The following is a 20,526-nucleotide window of genomic DNA, read 5'->3' on the forward strand; positions in this document are numbered from 1 at the left end:
TGGGGCTGAGAGGACGGTGTAAACTGGGCACTGAATGGAGGGTGAGGAAAGGCCCTTGCTAGGGTGCTGTAAGGTGAGTTTAGCAGGTCCTCATCCTACAAATCCTGCTTCTACCACTAGGGGGCAGTATCACGAGCTCAGCCAGGATGCTGTGAACAGCCTAAAGAACAAAACAGGCCTCTAGTATGGACAGACTAAGGGGAAGGGTCAGAATGTAAGAGGCCTGGCCTGGAAGTCAGCACCCTTAGTTGCTGCACCCCAAGTCCCACCTATGTATACTATATGTCAGGCTTGACTCTCTTACTCAGTAAGGAAGCCCTGTCACTGTAGCCCCGTGGCACTCCCCCCTGGGTTCCTAGGCTTCAATAGGCAGTGTATTGGTGATGGGTGTCAATCAGCCCTGCCAGGCACTTCAGACCTTGGGCTCCACACAGGCCAGAAGCCTGCTCTCTCCAGGCAGGACACATTCCCTGCTCAGTGCCAGCCTGAGGCTAACCCCAGAACCAATGACGAACACCCTAGGCCCAGCAGTATGGCTAAATCCATTTATTTCCCAAGTAAAAAGCAAAATAAAGAGGAGCTGCATCAGCAGGTGCCACAACCTTGTCTCCGCCTCCTGCTCTCTGACCTAATACTACCAATAAATAAGGTTCCCAGCCCAAAGTGATTATTAGAAGCTCTTCCCACTTGCTAGCTCCAACCTCCACTATGATACAGGGGTGTCCCTACCCCGGAATATACAAAATAGTACACAGGTACAATATGTACACCGGGGAAGGGGAAGCCCACCCTGCCCCAGCAGCCTCTGTCCTGCTTGGCGTAGTTACCCCAATTGTCATAAGGCCTGAGAGAATGGTACCCACTTTCCCTGTCCCAAAGTGCCTCAAAAAGATGGAAGCCCTCCAAAGTGGGATGCCTTCCTGAGGCAGTTAGCCCCAACTGCCTGAGGACCCATGAAGTGCTGCCCAGCCCCACTGCCCTAAAGTGCCTCTGAGAAGATGGGAGTTGATCTGGGGACGTGCTGTGCCCTGGGTTCCATCCCCAGCATCACCACACAAAGGAAAAAGGCAGGGAGTGCTGGGGGTAAATCACTTGGTAGAGTGCCTGCTTAGCACTGCCAACCACCAGGCACAGCGGTGAGGCAGGGGATCAGCTCGGGCTACAGGAGACACTACGTAAAGAAAGTGAAGATAAAATGGGGGCGGGGAGGAAAAGGAGGATAGGGAGGACTGAGCCGGTGAAAACTTAGAAGCCCTGCTGAATGCTAGGCCGGTTTACCAGCCTGCACTGCACCTGGGCGTGAGAATGCTGCCACTGTGTTCTGCCCCAGAGTCCTGAGTAAGGCCTGAGGCCCTCCTTGGTGAGAAAGCCCCCAGGCCACCCAGCACAGTCTGCTCCATCACTGAGTCTCTGGTGCTCTTTCTCTAACAGGAATTTACAAAGTAAAACTGCCCTGGCTAAGAGGCAGATCTGTACCAGTCTGTATCTCCCATTAAGATAGGAGCCTCATCTTTTGGTTTTTCAGACAGGGTCGCATGTAGCCCAGTGTGGCCCCAAACTCACTAGGTAGATGAGGATGGCCGATTCTTTCACCTCCACTTCCCAAGCAATCAAATTACAGGTATCAGCCTTTTCAGAGGTACTGGGGACCCAAGGCTGTGTGCACAGCAGGCAAACACTCTACCAACTGAGCTACTTCCCCAGCCCCTGGAGGGGATGGAGTCTGACCTTATTATTATTATAAGGATAAAGGGTGGCTGAGGAAGGGTGTGGGTTGGGGCAGAACCTCTGGCTGCCCTTGCTGAGGCTTTGGCCACCAGTCTTTTATACAACCATGATCTTCACCTCGTCGTTCTCATCGGCACGGTAGAAAAAGGGGATGCAAGGGTTGCTACCCAGGCCTGGCCGCTCCTGGGGGTTCTGGATCTCACGCAGCAGCTGCATGATCTGCTGTGCAGTGGGGTTCTCATGGGGAGCAGGTACCCCTGCCTCTCCTTGTGCAGGCTCTATATCGTCAGCCAGGCTCACCTCCCTGAGGTCTTTAGAGAAAGGGGGAAGGGGGTCAATGGCTCTGCACGCCATGGGACTCCTCCCCTTTGTGCCTTCCCAAGAGACAACGGCTCTACTTACCACCTTGCTGGTCAGCAGCACCAAATTCCTGGGAGCCTGTGGGCACTGGGGTAAGCACGTCACCAGGGTTCTGAGAGACAGCCAGGAACTTGCCCTGCCATTCATTGCGTTCGTTCACAAGCCTCAACACCAGCTCCTGGAGCTCCAGCAGCTTCACCTGGAGAAAAAGGAGCTCAACTTGAAGGGCCCAGCCCAGATTAGGCAGGGCCTGGACTACAGAAGTGTAGGCCTACCTTCATCTCCTCCTTGTCCTGAGCCAGCCGGCTGATGTATTCTTCCTTCTCCAAATGCCGAGCCTTCAGCACCGCCCTCTGGTTTTGGTAAAGGGCAATGTACTCTCCTGTGGAGATGGCAGGCAGGTGGACAAGGCTCAGACACTGTGGCTTCCCCAATCTGCCCCCTGCACAGCTCCCACTGCCTTGGTCTGGGCTCCACCTCACCAATGGTGTCTGTCTCTCCAGAAAGCTGGATGCAGCAATGTTCAAGCTCCTCTACCCTCTCCTTGAGCTCCACTTTCTCCTGCATGACCTCCAGGAAGCGGCTCTGGAGCCAAGAAAGAGGTCTCAGGGACTCAGGAGCCCTGGCTGGCCCCTACACTCCCAGCCCCCACAGACAAACTCACCTGCAGCTTCTCCATGGCTGCATGTAGGGCCTGACTGCTCTCCTCAGATGCAGAGTCACCCACATTCCTGGGGACCACTGCCTCCTTTTCAAGCTTGCTTTGGACTGGGGCTGCCAAGTGAGACAAACTCCGGCAACGTGCCTTCTGCTCTCTCAGCTGCACACGTAGTCGGGCCTGTTCTTCCTCCGCTCTGGCTATAGCGGCATTAAAGAATGCCACCTGCACACAAGAGGGAGGTGCGCCTTTCAGGGAAATGCTCAGGACAGAGGGGGCAGGGAAGAGAGGGAGACTGACCCACTGGCTCCCAGGCACAAAGTGGCAATCAAAAGAAGTCAGAAGGCAGGAAACCGAGAGCCACAGAGGTAGAAAAGAGAAGGGGCAAGACAGAGCCCCGCTCACCATGGCCTCTCTACTGTCTAGGTCTTCTGGGATGGCCAGACTCGACTGAGGAACCTCTTCATCTTCTTCCTCCTGGTCCACATCTCCTGGGGGCAGATAGTAGGTTGTCTCCTCTAATAATCCCATCAGGCAGACAGAGTGGGCCAGGGGAAGAGAGCTCAGAGCCCCCCCTCTGTATCCCTGCTGAATACCCTGGGGTCAGCCCAATCAAAGCTTCTCCAAATACATCAACTCTAGTCCTCTCCTCCTGGGCGGTCTTACCTTCCCCAGGGAGGACCAAGAGGCTCAGCTGGGCTTGGAGCTGTTGGTTCTCCTGGCTGGTAGCTTTTAGGCGCTCCTACGGGGCCAGGAAAGAGTGAGAAGGCACAGAGGAGGTCAGGTCCTCCCCCTGGGCCCAGCCTTAACAGCTGCCTCACCTGGGCCTCCTGCAGCTCCTGGCGGGCCAGCTCGGCTGCCATCTTGCCCTGTACCTCCTCATGCTGCAGCTGGTCCATGAGCTGAGTCTGCAGCAGAAGCTGCTTGTGTATTGCCTCCTTCTCAGAGGTCAGCTGCTCATAGGCCGCCAAGTGCTGTTGGTAGGCAGCAGCGTACTGCTGCAGGTGGGACAGGCACTGGTCTCGCTGCTCCTGTAGACCCTGCGCTTCTTGGCTCTTGAGCTCCACCTGCAGGAAGGCCAGGGCTGAGGGCAGTGCCTTTGTAACCAGCCTCACACCTGACACCTTTCTCACCACTTTAGGCCAAGAGTGGAAGGCAACCCACCCTGTTCTGCACTAACTACTAGTGCCTGTATTTTATGCACATTTATCACTTAACCTTTAACACTTCTCTGAGGAAACTCATCTTTTAAGTTCAGTGAATGGGTTTGGCGATGGGAAGCATTTGAACACACGGATGTGAACCCAGCCTGAGCCCAGAGCCTTATATAATCAGAACCATAAAACAGCAGCTTCTGGCCTTGGCACAGATGAAGAGCAGTCCAGGACTGCCTGCTCCAGGCTGCAGCTAGACTGTGATGACTGGCACCCACCGTGGTAGGCCTTACCGTCTCCTTCAGCTCTCCCAGTCTCTCCTGCAGCTCTCCCAGCTTCCGGGCCAGCTCTTTCTTGACATGCTGCTCTGACTGCAGAGCACTGGTGATCTCCATGTTCTCATTGGTCTGGACAGAAGGCAGCAGTCAGTAGGACCTAATGTGGCTGGGGTCCCCAGAATTGCATGCGTGCTCCCTCCCACAGAGCAGGGAAGGCTGCTGGATCATTCCCACACACCACAGGTCTCTGGGTTGAGAGGTGCTTTGACAACTACCACCTCATGTGAGGTGGACAGCACCTCTTGAGGGTTACATTCCCTGTGAGCAAGGAGGGCCTGCAGGATCCGCACCAGCCTGACGAAGCCGTTCTGCAGCTCGGCCAGCTGCTCCTTCAGCTCTCGGTTCTGCGACAGTGCTCTGCTGATGGTGGTGCGGTCACTCTGCATGCTTTCCAGGATCTGCTTGCGCTCCTCAGCCTGCTCGCTCCAGCGCTGGGCCTCCCGCTCCAGCTCCAGCAGACGCCCCTCCTGCTCCCGGTTCAGGTGGCTTAGGCTCTCATTGTCCTGCACCTGAGCCCGCAGCTGTCCCGTCAGCCTCTCCAGTTCCTTGTGCAGCTGCTCGACCTCTCCCTGCAGCTGCTCTTCCGCCTCGGAGGGCCCAGCTGGAGGCTCTGGAGGTGGAGGCTCCTCTGAGAAAGGAAGCAGGCACAGTGAGGGGGTCCTCTCTTGGCTCTACTGGGAGTCAGGCTCCCTGCCCCAAGCTCTGGCTTCATTTCTGTCAGGGTCTCAGATGAGCTAAGTGTGTCAAGCTACTCTAGTATGGTTCTGTGGTGCTCAGTCACCTGCAGAGGTATAGCAGTAGGCATGCCACCCTGTTTTGCACAGAGGGACACAAGAGATGACAAGGTGTGTCACCTGGTCAGTCCTGGCACAGACCTTTTGCCCCATTACAATGCTCTCACACCCACTTGCCCCAGGGCAATGGAAGCCACTGGCCTTTGAGCCACTCCCACTCTCAGGTCACCCTTGCACTACTCACCCATCTGACTCCTGAGTGCGGCCAAGCTGGTCTCCAGCTCTTGTACCTGCCGTTCTCTGTGCTCCTTCTCTTCCTTCAGTGTGTGCACCTGCCCAAGGCACAGGGGGCGCTGGAGATCCCGGGCACCATCCATCCCCAGTCCCACCTCTGCAAAACCAAAGCCCCTAACCCCTCAGCTGCTCCACGCTGATGCTCAGGAAGAGCAAAGACACCGGAGGCGAGGCCTCACCTGCTCCGCCATTTGCTGTACCCTCTGCTGCCACATGGCACTCTCTCCTTTCAGGTTCTCCGCATACTGGTCTCTCTCCACCTGGAGCTGCTTCAGTGACTCCATCAGCTGCATCCGTCAATGTACATGTTATGCAGGGCTGTGTCCTTGGTCCTCACCTGCCCTTGGCCATCTGGGGTCATGCCCTTCCCCTCCCCCGACAGATCCACACCTGGCTAACATGGGTCTCCAGCTGAGCCCGCTCCTCCATGGCATGTTGTAACTGCTCATTACCGCCTGCGGCCGAAGACTGACTAGAAAACTGTGCGAGGGAAACGAGGGGTTAGGTCTGGGAGCCTGGGCTGTTCCGCTGACGTGCTCCCCACAAGAGTGCGAGCTAGGATGACAACCTGGGGTCATTGCCCTATGAGAAAGTGACAGGAGGAGCTAAGCAGACTCCTGCATGGGCCATTTAAATGAAACAGAATGATGGCATTTCAACAGGCGTGGGGGCTCACACCTGCAACCTCGGTGCTTGGAGTTCAAGGCTAATCTGGTGAGTTACAGGTCACCAAGGTGTGGCCAGGGCTCCACTGTTGAACGATTAGTAAATATTACCACAGGAGAGGAGGATGTCCTAAACTGTCCAGCTGCAGGTCACCCGCAAGGAACCAGAGACTGCGTGCCTGGGCCTTGGGGTGAGGGCTGCACCTCTCACCTGTTGCAGCAGCAGCTCTGACATCTCTAACTTCTTCTGCAGCTCCTCCACCCCCAACTGTGCAGCTGCTTTCTCTGCCACCAGGACTCGGAGTTTCTCTTCCAGTTCTGAGTTCTGCTGCCTCAGGTCCTCATTACTTTTGCTGTGGTTAGAGGCAGAGCAGAAAGGAAGGAGCCAAGAACAGAAAGGAACACATTTCAGAGTGACGTATTAGCCTTGCCACACAGCCACAGGGCAAAGCACTGAGTCACAAGGGACAGGACTCAGAGAGACTGAGTTACCTGGGGCCACAGCATGAGTCAGGTGCATGGCTGGGACCAGAGCACAGCTCTACACAGACCCAAACCTGTCTCAGCTGAGTCTCCACTCTCCACACTAAGGCTGCAGAGAGCCCGGCCTCCTTTCCATTTGGTTTTGGGTTTTTTTTGTTTTTGTTTTGTTTTGTTTTGTTTTTTTTTGAGACAGGGTTTCTCTGTGTAGCCCTGGCTGTCCTGGAACTCACTCTGTAGACCAGGCTGGCCTCGAACTCAGAAATCCGCCTGCCTCTGCCTCCCAAATGCTAGAGTTAAAGGCGTGCGCCACCACTGCCCGGCCTCCTTCCAATTCTTACCTATTCTTATACAGCTCCAGCTTGAGGGCATCCCGCTCTTTGGTTAGGTCCTTGTTATACTGCAGAAAGAGAAAAATGAGTCTGGACCTGGCAGGCTGAAGCAGCAGCTGGCACAGCACCAATGGCCACGGTGATATTCCACGGTGACATTTCCTCTCCTAATCACACTTCTAAGTTTCATTTGTGATTCTGTGCGTTTGTTTTGTTTTTAAGGTGGAGTCACACTATGTTATCTAAGATGGGTTCAAACGCCTGGGCTAAGATGTCTTTCTGCCTCAGCCTCCCCAGTAGCTGGGGCCAAAGGTCTACACTGATCATAGCCTTCAGGGACCTAAGACAGGGCTCCTTCGTTTCATTTATTTTATATGTATTCGTGTTTTGTCTACATGTGTGCCTGTGCTCCACAAGCATGAATTATATAAAGTTGTGAAGCACCACATGGGTCTCCTGAAAGAGCAGTCAGTGCTCTTAATTACAGCCATCTCTCCAGTCCTGTTTTGTCTGTAATTAATAATAGTATTATTTTTTGCAAGGCTGGGATCAAACTCAAGCCATTGTATCAGCCAGTCAATTGCTCTGTTACTGACCAACAACACCCCAGCTCTCTTTTAATTTTTCTTCCCAAACACAGTCTGAGGGATTCAGGTAAGCCTAGAATTTACAAGCTGGCCATGGAACCTTCCAGCCTCAGTCTCCCGAGTGCTGAGATCACAGGCATGGTCGCCTTCCCCAGTGACACATGGTTTTTAGGAGACATACTCTCATGAAGATGGAGCTGGCCTTTCACTGCACATCTTCCTGCCCTTGTCTTCCAAGTGCTGGGATTCCACGTACGTTTTACTCCATCTGGCTCACTCACTTGTATTATTATTATTGTTACTGTTGTTGTTACTACTACTGCTGCTGCTGTCGCTCTCCTCAGACGCACCAGAAGAGGGCACTGGGTCCCATTACAGATGGCTGTGAGCCACCAAGTGGTTGCTGGGATTTGAACTCAGGACCTCTGGAAGAGCAGTCAGTGCTCTTAATGCTGAGCCATCTCTCCAGTCCTACTACTGCTACTCTTTTTTTTCTTTTTTTTTGTTTTTTGTTTTTCGAGACAGGGTTTCCCTGTGTAGCCCTGGCTGTCCTGGAACTCACTCTGTAGACCAGGCTGGCCTCGAACTCAGAAATCCGCCTGCCTCTGCCTCCCAAGTGCTGGGATTAAAGGCGTGCACCACCATCACCTCACTATTAATGCCTTTTTGTTGTTGTTTTTTTAATAAGAACTCATGAGCAGGATGGTGGCAGTGGTGGCAAACACCTTTAGTCCCAGTGCTTCGGTGGCAAAAGCAGGTGGATCTCTCTGAGTTCAAAGCCAGTCTGGTCTACAGAGGTAGCTCAGGATAGTCAAGGCTTCACAGAGAAACCTTGTCTCAAACAAACAAACAAACAAACAAACAAACAAAACCAAAACCAAAAACCATATGCAGGGTATGGTGGTGCACACCTTTAACCCCAGCATTTGGAAAACTAAGGTCAGTGGATCTCTATGAGTTCCAAGCCATCCACGGCTACATGGGAACCATCTCAACAAAAAATAAATAGAAAACAGAGAAAAACAAAAACAAAACTCAGTAAAGGAGCAGACAGTTATTCTTCCAGAAGACCCCAGTCGGTTCCCAGCACTGACATAATGGCTCCAGTTCCTGGGGATCTAAGTGCCTTCTGCCCTCTGTAGGCACCAGGCACACATTTGGTGCATATACATAAAGGCAACACCCCCCCTCCCCCCCCCCACACACACAGAGTAAATAAAGTTATACTTTTAAAAACTCCATAGGGATGAGTCAGGCAGAATGAGACCTGAATGTGCTGGCCTAAGACTGTGATCTTAGGGTCTGGACACTAAGGTAGGAGCATTATGAGTTTTTTAAAAAAATGACATTTACAGCAGGCTAGCATTGAGCCAGGAACTCTTGGACACCACTGGTGTTGTTAATATTGTTCACCGAGCACTTACCAGGCACTGTTGCTAATAATCCCATGCAATCTTCATACACATCTAGAACAGTTGCCATCACCCACACTGGGCAGAAACAGCACACAAAGTCTAAGTGCTGGCCTGAAATCACTTAAGCCAACAGAGCTGAGACTTGAACATTTTGGGGTGTCTAACTCTCTAGGCCCTTTCCCCTGGGGGCTGCAGATAAGCGGAGGATACTTCTCTTATTTAACCTCTATCTCAGTCTTGCTCTCCTCTGAACAGATGGCCATTCAGTCACCCTCCCTCCCCACCCGAGTTTACCAATCCTCTCAGACATAATTTGCATACACTGCACATTCACATTCTTCTCCCTCCACAAATGGCACCATCTGAAGATCTGTACTTTCAGAGCCGAGCACCCATCCCATTACTTAGCCCTTGGTCAAGGCCACAGACAAACAGCAGGGTCACAGCAGGCACACAGCAGCCTCTCAGGGCTGCATTCAGTGCTTGTTTATACAGTCCCCAGTTACCCAGCGGGCACTCATCCCCCAGGTTGCTTTTACCAACCACACAACAAAAGCAGCAAGAATTGCCGTGGTGTATGCTGTGAGACACCCGACCATGCAGCAAAGCCCTTTAGGCTCACTGTCCACCAGGAAGCTGCTGATGGCCAGAGAATCGACCTGTCTTACCCTGTCTGCCTGTTTCTGTTGCGTTGACACAGTAGACAGTGTCCGCTCCAGCTCTCCCACACGCTGTCGGGAGGACTGTAGTCGGCTGGCAAGATCCTCTGACTCTCCTGGAACAAGAGAGGTCCAGATGGAGCCCTCGGGCCCGCCACAGCATCAGTACAAGGCGGAAGGGTTCCCAGGTCTTACCTGCTTTCTGCCTGGCTGCTTGCTGAGTGTGGGCCAGGGCCGTCTGTAATTCTGCCTTCTCAGACACCAGGATGCCTATGGTCTGAATGTGAACCTTTGAAGAAAAGGCCACCAGTGCTGAGAGAAGGGAGAGCAACACTCTCCAGAGAACTAGGGGACACTGCCCAGACCTCTCACCTGCAGCTGTTCCCTGAGAGAGCCCTGCTCCTTTGCCAGCTTCTGCTGATAATCCTTCTTCTCCTGCAGGCACAAGGAAGTACAGCTCTTAGTGGGGAAGCAGGGGTGGCCCAAGGGACGAGCCCCCAGAAAGACAAAGACACCAGGACAGGCACACCATGAGGTCAGGTTATCAAAGATCCTATGGAGGACACCCTGTGGGGTAAGTCTTCTCCAGGATAGAAGAAAGCAAGACTGAAGCCTGCACCTCTGAGGTCTCCCCAACCCCCATCAGTCATGAAAAGAGCGAGCATAGAATCTATCACATTACTTTCTCCAGTTGATCCAGAGTGTCTTGGTTCTGTTGTTTCTGTGGAAAGAGTCAAAGGAAACGGACTAGGCCTGGCCCCTTTCATGACACCCCAGACCGAACAGGAGGATGGATTTGAGAAAGGTGCTCAGAGCCACATGGGTCCATGAGCTAACCAACTCCTCAAGCTCCCAGGGTATTCTCCCTGCCTCTCACTCACAACTGTGCAACTGGGTTCACAGTAAAGGTTAGTAACTCTAGAAACAAGTGTGAGAAAGATGACTACCCTCTGCCAACTTGGGACTTGGCAGAGTGTGTCGAATTAAAACTGAGCATGTCTTGTGGGCACAACCAAGAGATGAATGGGAGAACACTTGTTTCTGATGAGTCAGTGAGCTTTCCAACTCTTGCCTCTTCAGAGTGGACAGAGGTCTCTGACCCCCTCCAATTCTGCTAACAGGAAACTCAAACCCAGGGAGTGGTGTGGCCAAAATCAAAGAGCAAATGAGGGGCTAAGCCAATAGGACATGGGGTCCTGACAACCAACTGGGGTTGTGTTCCCCTCTACTGGAGGCACCGAGCTCAGGACAAGTAGGGCGAGGACTCAGGATGAGTCTGCAGTACAGAGAGGAGGCAGAGAGAAGAGCCACAAGATCCATGCTGCATGCTCTATGCTCTGGGTGCCTCCAGCTGAGACTCAAGCCCCAGGTTTTCCATTCCCCTTGGTCCCAGGGGCCCCCTAGTCCCTTTCTTCAGAGCCCAAAGGGGAAACTGAAGCCCAGGACTGGCAGCAAGAATCAGGGACCCCGCTGGACTCTTACCAATTCCTCTATCGTGCTACTGAGTTGTTTGTTTGTTACATAGCTGGAGTCCAGGGCTACTGCTAGCTCTTGGTACCGGTTCTGAGGCGCATGCAGAGAGGAGGAGTTGGAGGAGGGATGGGGGGAAAGGTAGAGAGAGCATCATTAGGGGTGGGGGTGGTGGGCTGTCTCAGCTGGCAGCGGGCACCCAGGTCCCTGTAGGAGGAGATAGGTGGTTGGCGTAAAGGGTTGCTGGGCCATGAGTCCAGGCCACTCACCTCCAGTTCCTTCATGTTGGAAGATGTGAGGCCCTCCCCGTTGATGTAGGATGTAGACTAGGAGAGACAATACCTCACATGGAGATGCTCTGTCACCCTCAATGTCTAATCCCTGCAGCCTCCTACTTCCCCCTCAACTAGCAGAATCTCTTTTCCTGCTCACTCACACCCCCTTTGTGCCACTCCTCATGGCTCTTATCCCGCCATGGCTCAACCTCGCCGCTCAACAGCTGTCACCTCAAACCACACCAGGATAAAAAAATCACGTTGCCCATTGTGGTCCAAATCCAAGTCTTCTCCAGTATGACAAGAGCCTCTCATGAATTAGTCTCTTGAGAATCCCACCTCATTTTCTAACATACTTTCCTTTCCTCTCTACCTTCTTTCTAGGTCCCAGTCCTGTGGTACCTCAGACACAAGGCCATTGAGCTGTTGAGAAAGTTGTCGCAGACTCTCAGTCGATGAGAAAGTCCTAAGAGAAGAGACATAAGATCAGGGGTGCAGGTAGTTTGATGGGAATGGGGCTCATGGGCAGAGGCCTGCCCCGACTCCCTTAGTAGGGAACACTTACTTGGTCTCCTCCATGAGGTTAGAGCAATTGCCAGCATCTTGGCTCTGTATGGGTAGAGAGAAATAAGGTAGCATTACTCAGCTTCTGCTTACTGTCCACAGGGACACAGTGGGCCAAATTCATCTCAACACCCATTATCCCAAGTGTTCCCCATCTTGGCCTCCCCGTGCCAGGCTCCAGGAGCAGCACCTGAACCAAGCTATCTGAACAGAGTAGAGTTTTCAAAGAACTTTGGGAGTCCTTTGGGAAGCACACAGGAGGACGACAGACAAAGGGGAGAAGCACAAACCTGAGTGAGGTCAGCATCTGGGGAAGGGGCGACACCAAGAAACATAGTGTCAGTAGCAGCGATTGGCGGTGCAGGAGCAATATGGTCTGTGGGCACCTGTCACAGAACAGAGCAGAGGGTCAGAAGACCATGGAGAGAGGCACCTCATTGCCATGGACATGAGGGGACGGGGCAAGCGGGGTAGCACAGCAGCAGGCACAGGACAGTCGCACATGCTGGGAGCTACTGGGGTACAGGCACGGCCTGCCCAGGCCTCAGGCCACCTAGTAGCATTCTGAAGGGCCAGAGCTCAAAGCAGGGGCTGCAGGGTCTCCTTCCTGAACACCCAAGGACCTAGTTCCCTCTGGAGCTCTGACCTGTGGCAGCCACAGCAGGTACACGTGCCAAGTCCAGGAGGCAGAGAGCTAACTGCCCTGACTCTAGGCCTTGCTCCTGGGACAGACTCATCATCATGGTCAACATAACCATTCTCCCTCTCCTCTTGCTTTCCTGCCTTCCCTCCTCCCAGACCCACGCACTGGCTGTGTTTGTCAATTCAGAAAAAAACTGGATAGAGCAGAGAACAATGGCTGCCCTTTGGTTTGAAGTATCTAGGAGATCATGTGAGCTTTCTAGGAAATGTAGGCAGGGACCAATCCTAGGATTTCGGAGATGGCAGCTTGTGGAAGTCCCCCACTTGCCTGGTAGGAACTATGTGCTTGACCAGCTGGCCCAGTTACTCTTCAGGCTCAGGCCTCACTTGTTTATTTTCTGACACAGGGCCTCACTATGTAGCCCCTGCTGTCCTGGAACTCACTCTGTAGACCAGGCTGACCTCGAAACAGAGATCTGCCTGTCTCTGCCTCCCAGGTGCTAGGATTAAAGGCGTGCACCACTATGCTCTGTAGCTCAGGCTTCACTCTTAGACTATGTCTCTGGCTTAGAGGTCTTCTAATGTCCAACAGTCCAGATAGGCAGAGGATGGGAAGACAAAGGGAGAGGGACAGAGAGTCCAGGCCTGTCCAGCAAGGCTGGTCTGGTAGGGAAGTGGCCATGCCTTTCTCCAAAGAAAGGGGCCGCTTGCTTTATGTAGCCTTCAGTCTCAGCCTCTTGGGATGCTGACCAAATTTCCTCCTTTGAGCAAGGGAGAAAGAACCTCTGAGAACTCATTGTGAGCCTCACTCTCTTCAGGGTTACTGTGACCACACCCCTACAACTCATGTGACTGTCAGTTCTGAATCACCCATAGGTGCTGCCTTGACAACATCTACAGTTGAGTCTAACAGGTAAGACCAGGGGCTCAGTGGCAGCTGGCCACGCCTATGACATTCTGGAGGTGTGGCACTCCAAGCAACAGACCCTTCTAGGCTCTGGGTCCCTTGTAGCTTCTTAGGAACATTCATCTAAGACTCTAAGACTGACAACGTTCAGAAAGGCAAAAAAATCAATAAAAATGTTTTTCTGAGTACCTTTTGTTTCTCTAGGTGTTGAAACGGGGTTTCTCTGAAATCCATGCTTGCCTCAGAATTGCCATAGAGCCCAGGCTGACCTCAGACTAGAGACCTCCTTTCTGCCTCAGCTTCCCAAAAGCAGGGACCACAAGGATAGGACACTAAGCACTGCTGGGAGACTCAAATGCTTTTTGGCAACCATGTAACTCTTTGAGTTTAAGTCTTACAGCTAAGCATGGAGTTCTTACAGAGTTTTCACTCTCCTCAAAATGCCCCATCCCATCAGAAACAACTTTTATCTTCCATGACTTCCTGTTTTATCTCTTCTCAAGAGATATTAATCTCCTTTACTCCTGGAGTAGAAAATCAGTTACTAATTCTAGAAAGTTTCAAAAACACAAGAAAAGTCTTCACTTCTGGACCGGGGGGTGGGGGTGGGGGGTGGGGGGTGGGGGGTGAGGGGGCGCTCTGGTGAGTATTTCCTGTAGGGGAAACCAGAGCCCAGGCTGTGTGAATCCATAGCACAACAAACACTAAATATGTGTCCCCCACTCCCATACACACAATGTGCCACTTCTGAGCTGAGTACTGAGCACACCTGAGCAGACTGCAGCACCTGCCCAGCATCAGCTCTGTTAGCGGAAAAGAGCCAACGCCAGTCTGCGAGTCCTCACTCCGTTCCATTCATCCCCAGAATAACAGGACATGGCCTTGGCTCAGACCACTCCTTCAGTTGGACAGAAGCCTGCTCCTTTTGTTTGGCACATGTCCCCTGGCACATGTAAACTGAAGAAGTACTATGTCCAGGAGGCCAGCTCTCAGCCCTGTGACACAGGTCCTGTCACACGTGGATGTTCCATGTCTGAACTGTGCCTGCCTGTCAGCTCATCTTTCACCATCGAAGCAGCTACAAATGTCCCTTCCCCAGCCTCGAGTCCACTGGGAACCAGGGCTCCTGTCCCTATGTGAGGCATCCTGGAGGTCACGTGACTCTTGTCCTGTGCATCTAGTCTGCTATTGGCTTGAGACAGGCTCTCCAGATGCAGCCCAGGCTGGCTTGGGCTTGCCGTCCTCTTGCCTCAGTCTCTGGAGCGCTGGGCTCACAGGCATGGACTACTGCACCTGGCTTGATCATCTGTTTTGTCACTGTTTAGCAAAGTGCCTTTCCTATCAAGAACTCAGTCCACTGAGTTTTCAGAGAGACTGAGGGCAGCTTCTCCTGGTCACTCATTTGTTAGTTAACTTTACATTTTTCATAATTAGTTTCTCTTCATTTTTTTTTTTATTCAAGACAGGGTTTCTCTGTGTAGCTCTAGTTGTCCTGGAACTCACTTTGTAGACCAGGCATGGCCACTTCCTCCTAGACTCAGAGATCTGCCTGCCTCTATGCCTTCGGAGTGTTGGGAATAAAGGCATGTGCCACCACTGCCTGTTGAGGGTTTCTTAGAAAAAAAGTCTTCATCCCAGAAACTCTACTATAAATTCACTTTCTCATAACCTTATGTTCCTAAGTTTCAAACTAAAATGAGTTCATAAAAAAGAACCACAAATTTCTATGGTCTAGTTTTTTAGAGACAGATGCCCAGAGGACAAGACCTGAAAGGTGTTTTTGTGTTCCATCGGTCCCAGTCTGACAGTACCATGCTAGGCATTCATAAACTCTAGTCTCATTCATAAACATCCGATCTGAAAGTTGTTTCCCGGTTAGCTTTAACTTTCAAGGTGGGTCTCATCTTCTCTAAGATGAGAAATGATACAGGGAAAGAAAAGAACCCAATCAAGCAAGCAGTTGACAAAGCAGACACAGGGGCTGATGGTTAACTGAGGCAACACAAAGTGAGCCAGTGGCAGAGGGTCTCCAAAGCAGGGAGGCCTCTGTGGCATGCACGGCTGGGAGAGCAAGCCAGAGGGAGTCTCGCTCAGCACTGCCTCACCTTCCTCTTGTCTAATGGGGGAAGTGAGACCCCATTGGAACGGTTAAGGTCGGACACCAGCACCTTCAGAATGTCCTGAATCTACAGCAGGCGAGAAGGGAAAAAGGGGGGAGGAGGGAGGAGAGATGAGAGAGAGACAGAGAGTGAGGGAGGAGGGGGCAGGAGGGGGTGGGGAAGCAAGAAAGTCAGGGCAGGAAGAAGAGAAACAGTCAGGGAGACAGAACACTCAGGAGCACAGATCAGCACCCAGGCCTGTGCCATCCTTCCAAGCAGCCACCTGCTGCCTTATCAGAGGCAGCCCTCAGAGTAAGCAAGAGTCCCCAAGGGATGGAGTCAATCCACCTGACCAATGCAGCAACTCAACATACACAAGGCCCTTTCCACAGACCCAGGATTACAGGGAGCAATTTGCAAAGGCCCAGGTCCCCATGGCCACCTTAAAACCTGACTCTCAAATAAGACTTCACTTTTACACAGCTACAGTACAGCTAAAAAGAGAGTCTGCAAGGCAGTAAGCTAGTCCACCTGTCAGATGAAGGAAGTGTGTGTGTGTGTGTGTGTGAGACTTTCCTGAGGTAACCCAGCAAGCTCACGACAATGATGGACTTCACACTCAAATCTCCTCTTACAGATGGCTGTGTTTCAGAAGTATGAGAGCAATGATGTTCCCTCTGGTCTGATTTCTACCCCAAACCAAGACAATCAAGCAGTACCTATCAGCTCACTGTTAACTCCACAGCAGACCCTCCACTAGGGGAATTAACAGAAAAACAACCGCAATAAACCACTTAATCTTTATAGATATACATTAAAAATATTACCGCTATTGTACAGCTATGTAAAAAGAGGCTCAGAGAGTTTAACCGACTTGCCCTAAAGTTATCATATTTCCAACTGATGGAGAGATAGAATTCAAACTCATTTAATTTTTCTTATGCTGAGATAAAACCCAGGGCCCCTTGTGAGATAAGCCCTAGTTCATTACCATTGAACTAGGCAACAAGCCCTCAAAGCCAAACTTTTTAACCAGCACCTGACATTTCCACTTGAACCACAGCCCTCCCCCTTCTTCCCACCTGCCCCCATTCCACAGCACTCTGTTGGCCAAGACTCACATTCTCTGGTGACTGACAGTCACTGGCAGTGGGTCTCTCTGGGCTATGGCCATTTTTAATCTTTTTCTTCTTCTTTGCTCCTGCAGGAACACCCGGGCTGTTCTTCTGCTGATACTCTCGCAGCTGTGGAAGGAGAACAGAGAGAAATGAGAGCCAGCTGCCTCACACTCGCAGCCTCTACTCCAGACTCTAGTTTATTGAGCTCTTTGCCTGGTGTTTCTGTATGCACAGTCTGAGTCAGTCTCACGTATCCCAGGCTGGGCACTAACTCACTATGTGGATGGCTATGAACATCTGATCTTCCTTCCTGAACCTCTAAACGCACCAGGAGCAGGTGCCACCATACTTGGTTTCTACAGTCCTGGAAATCAGGCCTAGGCCCTTGTGCAAATTAGACTACAGAGTGGAATATTCCATGCTTGGTTTCTTTCTATGCTGTTTTTATAAAAATACTTTTTTTTTTAATGTACATTGGTGTTTTGCCTGCATGTATTATCTGTGTGAGGGTGTCGGATCTTGGAGTTACAGGTAGTTTCAATCTGTCATGTCGGTGCTGAGAACTAAACCCAGGTCCTCTGGAAGAACACTTAGTGTTCTTATTTGATGAGCCATCTCTCCAGGGCCCTATAAAAATACTCTTACGTACGTAAGTCTCATGTAATGGTACCATGATTCTACAAGATATAATAATGACCTCTTAATGGCAGAAGAAATGGCATGGCTAAAAAGGTAGTAATTGGGTTGGGAATGTAGCTCAGTGGAATACTTGGCTAGCATTCACGAGGCCCTAAGTTCCATCCCAGCAACATATACACATGCCCATACACATACACACAGAGGCAAACACGGAATCTAAACTCAGATCTTCTGATGCCCTGCTCTGGGGTTTGCAGCTCCCAAAGGGAAAAATCTAAAGGTAGAGACCAGAGAGTAAACATTTAGTTGGCAGGAACTGGCTGGGTGTGCTGTCACCTATCTATAATCCCAACCCCTGGGAGAGGCGGGAGGCATGAGACAGGAGCCAGCCTGGGCTCCCCAGCAGCCCAGACTCCACAGTGATCCCCAGACTCCAAAGACAACAGGCAAACACATGAACTAGTAGACAAGAACTATGTATCCTGGACCTTAAACCCCACTCCTCTTTTCAGACATTTTCTCTTGCTAGCATGGTGGTGGTGCTCCCCTTTAATCCTAGCCCTCAAAGCAGAGGCAGATGAATCTCTATGATGAGATAAGGCTAGCCTGGTCCAGGCCAAGCAAGGATATAACGGAAGACCCTGTCTTTATTCTTATTTATTTTTAAGTATATTTTATGTGCATGAGTGTTTTGTCTGTGTGTGTGTGTGTGTGTGTGCACTGCATGTATACCTGGTGCACACAGAGTTCAGAAGAGCATGGACCCTTGGAACTGGAATCACAGATGATTGTGAACCATCATGTCTGTGCTGGGAATAATTCTCAAAGATCATAACCTTAAAACATGTGTGTATGTGTGTGTGTGTGTGTGTGTGTCTGCACACATGCATGTTATGGCATATACAAGATTGTCAGAGGAAACATGTATGTATGCACACTGTGAGAAAAGATACATAGCTATGTCATGGTGCATGCAACAATGTCAGAGAACAGCCTCAGTGTTGCTTCCTCTTTCACACTCTCAGACAAGTCTCTCATTACCACACACACCAGGCTAGATGGCCCCTCAGCTTCTAAAAATTCTGTCTCCACCATTCATCTAGCCAGACATCTGAGCTTACAGATTCATGCTGCCATGTCTGGTTTTATATAGAATCTAGGAAATCCAAACCCAGGCCCTCCTGCTTGTGTGGAAATACTCTACCCATGAGCCATCACACTGTCAAAAGCCAAAGTATTCTCAATACAACCTCACGTCAATGAGGGTTTTGTTTTGTTTTGTTTTTTGAGACAGGGTTTCTCTGTGTAGCCCTGGCTGTCCTGGAACTCACTCTGTAGACCAGGCTGGCCTTGAACTCAGAAATCCACCTGCCTCTGCCTCCCGAGTGCTGGGATTAAAGGCCCAGCACATCAATGGTTTCTCTGTTGTTGTTGTTGTTGTTGTTGTTGTTGCAGTGCTGGGGACTGAACCTGGAGCATTATGATGAGAGCCCAGCATTCTAATACTGAGTCATATATATACAGCTTCCCTTCAAAAAAAGAAAACAAACAAACAAACCAGAATTGCTGGGCTTGGTGGCCTACACCTTTCACCCAGTACTAGGCAGGTAGAGGAAGGCATATCTGAATTCAGGGCCAGCCAGGAATACACAGACCTTGTCTCAAAAACAAACACAAAATCTAATTTAATTTTTAAAAAGACTGAATGTATATGAGGGTAGTTGTTTGTTTTTGCTTACATGTATGTCTGTACATCATGTACATGCAGTAACCTAATTGGCCAGAAGAGGGCATAATATACAACATCTAAACGGGGAGTTAGCTGAGATACTTGTTAGCTGACTTGTGGGTGAAGGGAACTATACCCAGGTCCGCTGCAAGAGCAACAAGTGCTTTTACCTGCTGAACCTCTCTCCAGCCCCAATATTGGGTATGCCATACACCAAGCTGGTCTCAAATTCCATATATAGACAAAAATAACCTTGAAGGCCTGATCCTTCTGCCTCTACCTCCAGAGTCTTGGAAATAAGAGGCATGCATTGCTCTGCTCAGCTAATGCCATTGCAGGATCCAAGCCAGAGCCTCATAGGTGGTAGGCAAGCACTCTTGCCAACTATGCTGAGTCCTGAACAGGCCCTTGTATATACTAAACAAACACCCTAACAACTCAGCTCCACTCCTAACTCCACTGGGGCCGTTTTAGCAACACATACTAAAGGTACACCGCAGTACTTCCTAAACGTGCTTCAAGTTTACAACATGACAGAAGGGCAGAAACCGTGAAGGCACGGCTTTAGTGAGCATGGGAACAGAAAGGGCACAGCCCTTGTCATCGCAGAGAGAAGTCTCTACAAATCTATGAAAATGCCAAGCCAGACTTTTATGGGGTTTTTTTTCTCTCAAAAAAAGTATGGGAAAGTGATGTTTCCCGTGAGATGCCTCACATGCATCCCGTGCTTCTCACCACCCCAGCTGGAAAAGACATTCTGGCTGAATTTTAAGTTAAGCTCAGTTCCCCAAGAAACTGATCAACACTATACATGCGTTTTGCTCCAGAGAGATTACAGTCTCTCTAGAGAGCAGACAACCAAATCCAAACCAAACCCATTCTTCCATGTCAGCAAAGGGCGCTGACAGTGTTGTGTGCTCACACTAATGCTAAGTTAAGGGAATGCGGGCGCCTAGTTTCCGCACTAGATTCCACACTTGGGCTCCCTTCCAGGTGGAAATGGGTTCTCCACCAGAGAAACGGGAAAAGGGGCAACAACATTAGGTGAGCAGGTGGGGCAATCCAAACCAGACTCGGAGTAGTAATGACAGTTTCGAGGGGGGACTGTGACGTAACTACATTCCACTCCATACTACCAACGCCCGAGTCGCCTACAGGGCCAGGACCGAGGACCTTGGAGACAGGTGCCCTGGGAGGTCTGGATTGGAGCGTCCGGAGCCGAGGGCTAAGAGACCCTATGTCACTGACCAAAGTCACCTAGGGGCGACTGAGAGGGCGGGGGCTGGGTTGCTGAGGGGGCGGGGCTGGCTGAGAAGACTTCACTGGGGGAGCCCAGGGCGCTGAGGGGTTCTTCTACCTGTGTGTCTCGGGAAAGGCTCGGACTCTGGTCAGGGGTCCTGCCGTTGGAGGAGCTCGGGTGGGGTCAAGGGGCCGCGACCCGGAGCGCTTTACCTTTTTCTTGGCCGCAGCCAATTTGCTCTGCCTGGTTTCTTCCGACATCCCGGGGCGGGGAGGGGGGAAGCGGGGGGGCCACATCACCACGATCCCGGCAGCCACCGCGAAACTGCTTCCGGAAGCTAAGGCTTCTCTACAAGGGCCAGAGAAGGCGGGTGCAGAGCGCCCCTTGGACGCTCGGAAACCCAGCGTGACCTACCTTCTCCAAGCCCATTGGCTGATGA

General features: G+C 51.3%; 1 protein-coding gene across 4 annotated transcripts; it reads right to left on the reverse strand.

Moving 5' to 3' along the window:
- Positions 1–531: 531 nt before the first annotated feature.
- On the reverse strand, positions 532–20,403 carry Golga2 (golgin A2). Of its 4 annotated transcripts, XM_021181512.3 has the most exons (27): positions 20,300–20,403; positions 16,483–16,605; positions 15,368–15,448; positions 12,004–12,099; positions 11,715–11,758; positions 11,552–11,615; positions 11,144–11,200; positions 10,887–10,967; positions 10,087–10,125; positions 9,777–9,839; positions 9,600–9,693; positions 9,414–9,520; positions 6,753–6,811; positions 6,143–6,284; positions 5,657–5,746; positions 5,446–5,553; positions 5,217–5,304; positions 4,529–4,866; positions 4,194–4,307; positions 3,568–3,813; positions 3,413–3,488; positions 3,152–3,237; positions 2,753–2,971; positions 2,571–2,673; positions 2,364–2,470; positions 2,131–2,287; positions 532–2,039 (listed from the first exon to the last, which is right to left on the reverse strand). In XM_021181512.3, exons 1-27 carry the CDS (start codon positions 20,381–20,383, stop codon positions 1,825–1,827), a joined length of 3,081 nt encoding a protein of 1,026 aa, XP_021037171.2. In that variant the 5' UTR covers positions 20,384–20,403; the 3' UTR covers positions 532–1,824. The 4 variants fall into 4 exon arrangements, with proteins under 4 accessions (XP_021037171.2, XP_021037180.2, XP_029326998.2 ...); XM_021181521.3 differs by lacking the exon at positions 15,368–15,448; XM_029471138.2 differs by lacking the exon at positions 10,887–10,967.
- Between the last annotated feature and the right edge of the window lie 123 nt (positions 20,404–20,526).

The sequence above is a fragment of the Mus caroli genome, unplaced genomic scaffold, assembly GCF_978045245.1.
Source record: "Mus caroli unplaced genomic scaffold, Mus_caroli_1 scaffold_2, whole genome shotgun sequence".
Lineage (NCBI taxonomy): Eukaryota > Metazoa > Chordata > Mammalia > Rodentia > Muridae > Mus > Mus caroli.

What these genes read in the sequence shown, in the direction of transcription:
- Golga2 (XM_021181512.3), bottom strand. Translation starts at nt 20,383, where the DNA reads ATGTGGCCCCCCCGCTTCCCCCCTCCCCGCCCCGGGATGTCGGAAGAA. An exon ending in AGCAGCCAGGCAGAAAGCAG is followed by an intron (nt 9,521 to 9,599) that starts GTAAGACCTGGG and finishes CTCTTGTTCCAG; the next exon opens with GAGAGTCAGAGGATCTTGCC. An exon ending in AACAGAAACAGGCAGACAGG is followed by an intron (nt 6,812 to 9,413) that starts GTAAGACAGGTC and finishes CTCTTTCTGCAG; the next exon opens with TATAACAAGGACCTAACCAA.